This window comes from Manis javanica, chromosome 10 (genome assembly GCF_040802235.1).
Source record: "Manis javanica isolate MJ-LG chromosome 10, MJ_LKY, whole genome shotgun sequence".
Classification (NCBI taxonomy): Eukaryota; Metazoa; Chordata; class Mammalia; order Pholidota; family Manidae; genus Manis; species Manis javanica.
The window spans coordinates 94,045,270-94,054,612 of NC_133165.1; the positions used below are offsets into that span (position 1 = coordinate 94,045,270).

The window sequence follows — 9,343 nt, forward strand, 5'->3', positions numbered from 1 at the left end:
ATTCGTTTCAACTGACAAACTGAAATTGGTTATCTTTGTAAAATTTGAAAAAAATTTCTTTTTAATTTAAACTACACAATAGTGGGTACACCCTTTCTCTGGAATTCTCTACCAACGAAGGCAAAGCCATATAGAATAACTTAGAACATAGTGAAACCCTAGTAGATGTAGTGGTTCAGACTACATACAAGCTCTACATGGAATTTGATGTGTTCTTTCATCTCAGTCCCTCACCCAGGGCTGGAGTCCAATCCCTCAACTTTATAGAAAAGGCTGAGGATCCGAAGATGGTATGTGACTTGTGTAAAATTACTCAGCTACTTTATAGAGGGTTTTCAACTAGGGTTCAAATAGCTCTGCCTCCCACATCAAAGACGCTAAAAAACAAAACATAATTCCGTGTACAACTACGTTGTCCACAAAGCCCCTTGTTAGCCGGGATATGACCCCCACCCCCACCCCGTCGTCCCCATCCCGGCTTATCTGGCTTTCATTTTCCTAGCTATTTACTCAAAAGGAAAATTACTGAAAAAAAAAGAAAATTCGGCCTGACTTCCGGCCCCCCAGAGGGCGGGGAGCTGGTTTACGCTTCCTCCCAGAGCCAGCAGGGGGAGCACCAAGCAAGGTTTATGAGCCGCACCTCCCCCACTCCTCCAACTTCCCCATAGCCGCAGCTTCAACTAAAAGTGGCCATTGACCTTTCAAGCTTTTGAGCAGTGATGCAATAGAATAGTATTTCAAAGAAAAATGGTTATCGAAGTTTTTGATCCGGGTTTTCCGTATTAATGTTTTTCAAAAGTAGGTCACATTTCGGGGAGGCGTGTTGTGTAGGCAAGATGATTTACAATTGGGGTCAGGTGGCTTCCAACCGGGTGGAAGGAGGTGAGGGTCCCCAGGCAGGGAAGAAGTGACGGGATCTTTCCGAATTCTCGTTCCCTGGGAGCCAGTCCTGCGGGAAATCGCAGAGACCAGCGCTCTCCAGACTGCAGACACTGAGGCCCGCGCCCAGCCCCAGTCGGACGCGCCGGTGAGGGCGCCCCCGCCGCAGTCAGCGCAGGTGAGTCGGGTGGGCCGCCGCGCGGTGGGAAGGAGGCTGGAGGCGAGAGGAGGAGCCCGGTGGGGAGGTGAGGAAGACCGCGGGCAGGGTCCCCCGGGGGAGGGGACTGAGCGGCTCGTGCCCTTCAGCAGGCGCCCCTCGCTTGCCGCTGCCTGCCTTCCAGGACCTGGGCCGAGGGGCCCGCCTCCGGCCCGTTTTCTCAGGTTCTTGGGCGTTGGCACCGGGGCTGGAAAGGGGCCTCCCCCAGCCCATAATGTGTCTTCGAGCGGGAGGAGCCGTTCCGAGGACCTCCATTGTCCACTGTGCCCAGCTCACGAAAGGGGGGTCGCGTCGAGAAGGCGCAGGGGGGATGGAAAGACACCCCCCGCGCCGGCCGAGGGGCGAGGATGTGTTATTCGCTCGACCCCGGCGCACAGCGGGCTTCTCCTGCGCTCCGGGCTGCGCGGTCCGAGGAAGGCGGGCTCCCCGGCGGCCACCCCGCCCAGCCCCGCACCCGAGCGCTCTGAGCCCGCCTCCCCTGAAGTCTGCGCTTTAGCGCGCTAGTCTCTTTAAAGCAGAAGCGGGGGCCGCGGTCACGTGAGGCGGATTCCTGGAAAGTTCCTGGAAAGCGGCCTCCACAGCAGCCGGGCGGGGCGCTAGGGGAGCGCGGACCCGGGAAGGAGGCGGGGAGCGAGGGAGGCGTGTCGGGCTGGGAAGTCGCGCGCACAGCCCGCTTCGGGGACAGACGTTTAACTCTTACCATGTCTCGCCGCCGCCGCCGCGGCTCGCGGGCCTTGGGCTTCCCGTGAAGCATGAGCCTCCTCGCCTGCCGCCACCGCTGCGCGGGCCACGGACAGTACGCGCTGGGACCCTGGACACAAAGCGTCCGGATCGCTTGCGCCCGCCGCTGGGGCGTCGGAGGAGATCGGGCGGCGGCAGGCAGCAGGTACCGGTCTAGGGAGCCCGCAGGCTCCGCCCCGAGGAGGGTCGCCGCCGAGGGCACCGGGGCGCGGCCGCAAGCGCGGGGCGGCCTTGGCTTCCGCAGTTCAGAGCCGCGGGTTAAGAGGTCCGAGCCGCTGCTCTACCCAGAGGCCGGGCGCTACTGCCGGCTTTTTCCGGTTCCCTCTCGGAGTCGGGCGGTCTCCGGGGTTCCACCCCCCCCCAAAAAAAAACTGCCATCTAAATCAAATCCTTCTAAGAACCTGATCTCCTGCTCCTCCCCACCCTCCTGCCTCCTGCCTCGGCTCCGTCCTTCTCATCTCCTTTCCATCTCGTTTGCCGCAGCCGCCCGGGGTTGGGGGCGGTGTCTGGGCGACGTTACCGGGGGCTTTTGTTAGCCCTTTGAGCAGAGAACTCCAGCCGCCGCTGAGCGCAGCGCTCATTTCATCCCCGGGCATCTCGTTTCCCGAATTAAAAGTCAACGGGAAACAAGGGCAGACACCCCTCCCCTCCCGGGCCCCTCCCGGCTCCCCCGCCCCACGTCCGCTGGGGAGGCTGCTTGGTGCGGAGGCGGCGGCCGAGGCCGAGGTAAGGACTCGGCGATCGTCGTCTTACACTTCCCACGGCGTTAGCTGCCGCAGCTCGGCCCCGGCCACGGCTCCGGTGCCGAAGCCCCGCGAGGGCTGCGCGCTCGGGCCGATTCCTCGACAGCGCCGGCGGCGGCACTAGCCGCAACGGCCGTCTGGCCGGGAGAGCGGCCGGGCTGCGCCGGGCAGCACCCCCCACCCCTGTCCCACACGGTAGCGGGGAGGTGGGGGGAGCGAGGCACCCTCGGCCCGGGATGCGGCAGCTCGGCGCCCGGGACCCCCCGCTGTGCGGAGTGAGAGAGGAGCGCCAAGTTGGGGAAATCTGTTCTTTCCTTTGAAAGGATTTTCTACTTGACCTTGACTGGGGCCTGTTTATCGCCGTACCTGCAGGTGACCTTTCTAGCCTGCGATTTCAGCGAGCAGCCTGGGCGGGAAGACACCCTGCTCCCCACCCTCATGCTGCCTCCCCTCCCCCTCGCACCCTCCCCGTTGCCGCTTCTGGCGTCTTGAATCCGTGCTCTCTCTTTTTTCTCCTTTATCTAGGGCTGGGCCAGGGCAGTAACTGGATGCTTGGGGTTAAATGGTGCAGGAGCATAGACGCGGAGGAGTCCCCGGGATTTTCCACATCTCTCTCACCCCACCCAAAACCCTAGCCGCAGGGGTCCGGTTCCGACTGACCCACCCCCACACTTTCTCTTTGCAGGCAAACTGTGGGCTACCGCGCCTGCGGGGGAATTAGCCGTGTGTCCACCCGGACCTGGGGAAGAACCACCGGCAGCTGCCCAGCCCCTCCCCCTCCACCACTATTTCGGATACCCCGCAGGGACTTGTTTTGGGGTTCCCACTGACTTCCAGGAAGGACGCGTGCCCCTCTCTGACCCCAGCTCGGGCGGACACCTGTCTTTGCCCGGTGACCCTTCTCCCATGACCCTGCGGTGCCTCGAGCCCTCCGGGAATGGCGCGGAAGGGACGCGAAGCCAGTGGGGGACCGCGGGGTCCGCGGAGGAGCCGTCGCCGGAGGCGGCGCGTCTGGCGAAGGCCCTGCGGGAGCTCAGTCAAACAGGTAGGGAGCAGACCCGCCGCGGCGCGTGCGAGAGGGGCCCCTCCCCGAAGGCGCGGCCGGGGGCTGTGGCGGCAGGGAGCGCCGCTGGGGAGAGGGGCCGCTGTGGGAAGCTAAAATAGGGTGGAAATGCGTCCCCCGGCTTCCCGTACCCACCTTGGGGCGGAGGACCGCGGAGAGGATGCCCCGCACGACCCTGGATCCTTGGGAATTCGAAAGGAAAGTGGTTCTCGAGGGACTCAAGAGGCCTAGGAGAGGGCGGAACGCGAGAAGGGATACTTGGAAATAGTCTCTTAGGGCGCTGGAACCTTTACTATTTTCCGCGGCTGCCCAGGGGGTCGGCACTTGGGCCTGAACCCTAGCCGGAGAAAGTGCTTGGCGCCTCCCTTGCTTTGGGTGCTAGGGTGGCGAGTGGGCGCTGCGCGGCCGGCGGCCCCAGCTGCATCCGGCTCCCGGGCCGGAGCGGCTGCTACAGCCGGCGATCTTGGCGGCCAAGTCCAGGGACGGACAGATTGCCGCGCAGGCGGCTGCAGCCGGGCCGGCAGGAGCGCGCACAGCAAAGTCCCCGCCGAGCACGGCCTTCAGGGGCGACGCGCCCCGGGTGTTGCTTGTCTTTTCGCGGCTCGCTATCTTCTTTCGGCATCTGAATGAAGGAAAGATCGAAAAAAATCTGGCAAACCATGCAAATCGTTCAAAATCTGGATCCTGAAAGCTTGCGATGTTTGGGGCAAAGTTGAAGTTTTGGTATCACTGGGAGGGGAAAAAAAAGTCCCCTCCCTTGCGGATCCGGTCGTTCCGTGCGGCAACGGGCTTGCCCTCAGCAGAAGGGACCGGCAGATGGCAGGTATCGGAGCCATTTGTTCTGTGGGGTGAGGGAGCATGTTGTTCAAAGTTCTTAAATGCAGAATGTCTCAATCGTTTTTGAAAACGGTATGACTGGGCAGACAGTGCAGGCAGAACAAATCGAGAATGCTGGGGAGACCGCCGGTTGTGATTGGATTTGGATTAAGGCAAAGTCCAGAAGACCTGAAGATTGTACATGTGAAATACTAGTGATCGATTGGGGCTTCCTTCGTTTCTCAATGACTGATAAGGTAGTGGAAGCGAGGCAGCAAAGGGAAGCTGTTGTACTAGAATGGCACTGTAAAAACAAGTGAAAACTGTGCCTTCCAGGGGTTTGAACAGCGATGCAGCCAGTAACATATTTGGGTAGGAGGAGGGTGGTCCCCAGCCACCCAAAAAGTTGCCTCTGTTTTTACTCTATTGGAATTACTGGAGTTGGGTTTTCCACTTTTTAAAGGGCATGGCTTTTATTTCTAACTTCTGATGTATTTCTCATTTACTTCAAATCTCTGATTTCACTCAAATAGTGCTGGAAGCATGATGCCCTTGTCAGCCAGTGTGTCATATAGCAAATATTCTTTTGTTAGGAGAAAATCTTAAGACAGTTTAAAGAACAGCTACAGAAAGTTACCTGTTAAACAAGAGAACTGGCTCATAGTCTGTGTTCATAAAATGGATCCACATTTTCATTAAATCTCTACCGAAAGTATTTATGGTAGCCTTTGGTCAACTTTCACTCCCGCATTTCTCCTTAGAGCTAGAAAATTGGTTGACAAGTACTTGCCCTATTTTTTAAAAAATTCCTTATAATAACTTATTTTACCCTCTTCTTTTTCTTTTTGAACAAAAACCCCAGGTTGGTACTGGGGAAGTATGACTGTTAATGAAGCCAAAGAGAAATTAAAAGAGGCACCAGAAGGAACTTTCTTGATTAGAGATAGTTCGCATTCAGACTACCTACTGACAATATCTGTTAAAACATCAGCTGGACCAACTAATCTGCGAATCGAATACCAGGATGGGAAATTCAGATTGGACTCTATCATATGTGTCAAGTCCAAGCTTAAGCAGTTTGACAGTGTGGTTCATCTGATCGACTACTATGTTCAGATGTGCAAGGATAAGCGGACGGGCCCAGAAGCCCCCCGGAATGGCACTGTTCACCTTTATCTGACCAAACCTCTCTACACGTCGGCACCAGCCCTGCAGCATCTCTGTAGACTCACCATTAACAAATGTACCGGTACCATCTGGGGACTGCCTTTACCAACGAGACTCAAAGATTACTTGGAAGAATATAAATTCCAGGTATAAGTGTTTCTCTTTTTCTAAACATGCCTCATATAGAGTTATCTCCGAATGCAGCTATGTAAAAGAAAACCAAAACTTGAGTGACTGCTCTGGATAACCACGTGGAATTCTAAGAACAGCTGAAGTCAATCTAATTTAAGCGTGTGACAAGGTAGCTAGGTATTTAAAGTTGCCCCAGATATTTTCACCTGAGTGATGCTTCCCTTCCCAAGGCAGACCAAGATCCGTTGATTGTTTTAAGTTAAAAAGAAAACGTCCCAAATAAAGGCTGCAGGGACATTTTGTCAGAATGCTTTGCCTTTTGAGGTTCCTTTCTAATAGGTCAAAGGTGCAACTGCTGGTAGTAGAGAAAGAACCCTACGCAGGAGTCCTGACAAAGTGGAAGGAACCAGACTAACACAGGCTTAACTTCAGTCTTATATGCCTGGTGATAGGAACCTATTTAAGACATTTGGTATTTCGCATTCTGATGGTCCCAGGAGTTTTATTAAACAGCTATGCTTGCGCGTAGTTATCCTTCATTTTATGCAATTAACCAAATCAACCAAAAAAAGTGACCATGAAATCCTGTATTTGACTTTTTACTACATGTATGAACTCTCTCATGTGAATGAGTACTGTAGTAATCCATTTTAAGGAAGCCTTATTTCAGATATATTCAAACTGGTGCAAATGAAAATGACTTTTGTCTTGTCCTTTAAGGCTAAAGACAAGAATGTCATGCTATACAGGTGCAACTCAATCCCTGTTAATAAAACCATGTAGATAGAGATATTTTACCCTTTGAAGTAGCTGTGTCCCACCCTGTTGCCATTGACTTTTTTGGGAAATGGCTTTAGAAATTTTCAAGTTGTCCTTAAATTGTCTAACCCTGGACATCAGCAGTTGTCTCCCTTCTACCATGTAGAATACTTTGACTTAATTTCTTCCAGATATAGGGGGATACCTGCCTGTTTTTCAAAGTGTTTATTTACTGCTGTTACTATTCGATTAGAATGTATTAAATAAAAAAACTTGACTTTTACAAGTTGCACTTATTACTTTGAACTGTAGAGAACATACACTCCCATGGTAATAGATGGTTGCCATAAAAACTTACGGCAAGTGAAATAAGCCAAGTACTCAGCAAGAGTTGAAACATTACTTAACCCTTCTCTAAAGTTATGGGCCAGTTTTGTCCGTTGCATTTTGGAAAGCATGGTTTAGAAAGTACAAGAATTGCCAAGTGGCCAGGTCTTTTACAAGCTGAATAGGTATAACACTAATGCCCTTTGTACTTCCAAAACCATGGTTTAGGAACTACGAAAATTGTGACATACCCTAGCCGTTTACAAGTTGAGTAGGCATAATACAAAATAAAAATTAAAGGTTTTGTGGCCGCTTATTTTTTGCCACACAGTCTCATGTCTGTTGCAAATGCACCATCTTGGAGTTCCAGACATTATTCCTTTTGCCACCTTTAAAAAAATAAATATCCTGCATAGCTACATACTGTGGGTGTGTCACTGGGAAAGTGAACATAGTGTATTTTGTGTGTGCACTGAGTGAATTAGAAAATTCAATTATAAGTTACAGTAAAGCCTGTTTATCAGATGAAAATCACATGGATATTTTCATGAAGCTCTTGAAAAATTGTTTTTTGCCTGGAAGGAAAAACATAATGATGCACGCCCAAACAGCAGAGCCAAACACAAAAGATTGCTAGGTGTGCCTCCAGAAGAATTTTTCTGTACCCTAACATTTAAAGAAGAGCTGTCATTTTGGGATCTGATCTGTGATGGGGAGATAACCTTTTTGTTAGGATGTTCAGATTCTGTGCTTTATTCATCCTTTTCCCATCACTGACACCAGTTGTTTTCTGTGGAGTGTTTGACTTTTCCAGCAGAACCTCCACATGATCAGTGCCGAGGGGCCTTAGGGGATTTCTTCAAGGTTTCCCCTTGAAGTAAATTGATAAGCATGTTCGATTTTTTTTTTGTTTTTTGTTTTTTTACAGATATTAGCATCATTTCTTTATTGAGCTTATTATGTGCTATGTTCTGTTCTTGCTGAGCAGTTTACATGCATTATCTTATTTAGTCTTCACACTGAGGGAAAGAGCAAAGTACGATGATCACAGGAGGTATGCCCTCTGATTTGTGAGTGAGGAGGCATTCCAGGAATATCCTAGCGCATTTTATTCCTGGAGAGGGATTACAGAGAGCAAATTGCTGCTATTTCTACATTGATCCAGACAAACAAGTTAGGGCAGGCTATAAAAGGAACCCTCACCCTTTTTACTGCGGCCTCAGCCAGAAAAATAGAGGCACCTTAATTGGTGTTGTGCTCTGGGGGATTCCAGCCAGCATTGCCCACTGGTTTGTTTTCCTGGTGTGGGGGTAGGTGAGGAGAGGGTTAACTGTTTTACTTGGTGGCTGGTAAATGATGCCAGTTACCAATTATTGGTGGTCAAACAAAAAAGATAAGATGTATGCTTGACTAAATGGTCTTCAGGGGAGCCAGAAAAAATAGCCAGTGTTCTCTCCCTCGGCAGAGCAGTTTGGGTTAGTAAAGATATATTATTACTGTTATCCTTGAAGAACAGTATACAAGTTATAGATCTCCACAGACTCTACATACTTTGATTTGCGTTTCCGTTCTGAGCAAAGTTGAGGCAGTGGAGGTTTTTGTTCCTTCACAGTGGGCACTAGAGACAGCTTTTTAGGGACATGGATTTTTTAGGGCTTTGGATGGTGGAGAAAAGGCAGTTCAGCTTATAGCTGAGAGTTCCGCTTAGGCATGTTAGTATGAAAGTGTTAACTTCATAGTCATTATGTAATCCAAATAGGTAACAGAATGGGACAGTTGTTTGCACTGTTTATTTTCTTGGGAAGGATTTTCTCTGCTTTTAGAAAATTGTACCCTGGTAGGAGGGTAGGAGACAGAGACGTCATCAAATAATCCCTGGGATGGAATGTCCCGAGACCAGGCTCTGCCCTTCTCGGGTGTCGGCAGAGGGGTTGAGTGGCTGTGGTGGCGTCTAACAGCTGGGCTGAGGCCCTTCTTGTCTCCCAGAGGTTGTTTCTAGCCTTTGGAGCAAAAAATAGTTGTCATTCACTCTAGGCCTCTTGTTTACTAGGAAGCCTGCAACCTCTCCCAATTTTTAACTTCCTAGAATTTTAAAGCTTGAAACCACTTTTCGGGTTATGAATTTTTTGTTTGTTTTACTGAAGAAGGCTTTCGGACCTTGGGGGCGAGGAGACTCGTGAATGTGCACATGTAAACCACCCGACCCAGCTAATCAATGGCGGGGCTAGTATTTGAATACAAATATTTTCATCTCTGGTTTAGTGTTTGTAAAAGCTGCACCCTGCTACCCAGTGCTTTTCTTTGCTGCCCTGTAAGCCCTACAGTTCTTTGAACATCGCTTTTTTCTTTCTCTGAAATTTAGGCAGCAAGCCTTTGGAATACTTTGTGGGGTGATCCCAGTTCTTGGCTCCTTCCACCCACAGGGAAGAGCAGCTTCTGCTGGTTTTCATTGTCTTGATCCACATTGGAGTTTTGCATTAATTTCAACTCGTCAACTTT

At 51.2% G+C, this 9,343-nt stretch overlaps 1 protein-coding gene across 4 annotated transcripts; it reads left to right on the forward strand.

The window, feature by feature from the left end:
* The first annotated feature begins 465 nt into the window (after nt 1-465).
* On the forward strand, nt 466-6,803 carry SOCS2 (suppressor of cytokine signaling 2). Of its 4 annotated transcripts, XM_017665838.3 has the most exons (4): nt 466-798; nt 948-1,057; nt 3,266-3,625; nt 5,322-6,803. In XM_017665838.3, the coding sequence occupies exons 3-4, from the start codon at nt 3,487-3,489 to the stop codon at nt 5,777-5,779; spliced, it is 597 nt and encodes a 198-aa protein (XP_017521327.1). In that variant the 5' UTR covers nt 466-798; nt 948-1,057; nt 3,266-3,486; the 3' UTR covers nt 5,780-6,803. The 4 variants fall into 4 exon arrangements, with proteins under 4 accessions (XP_017521327.1, XP_017521323.1, XP_017521324.1 ...); XM_017665834.3 differs by lacking the exons at nt 466-798; nt 948-1,057 and adding an exon at nt 1,854-1,982; XM_017665835.3 differs by lacking the exons at nt 466-798; nt 948-1,057 and adding an exon at nt 1,990-2,563.
* Nucleotides 6,804-9,343: the final 2,540 nt, after the last annotated feature.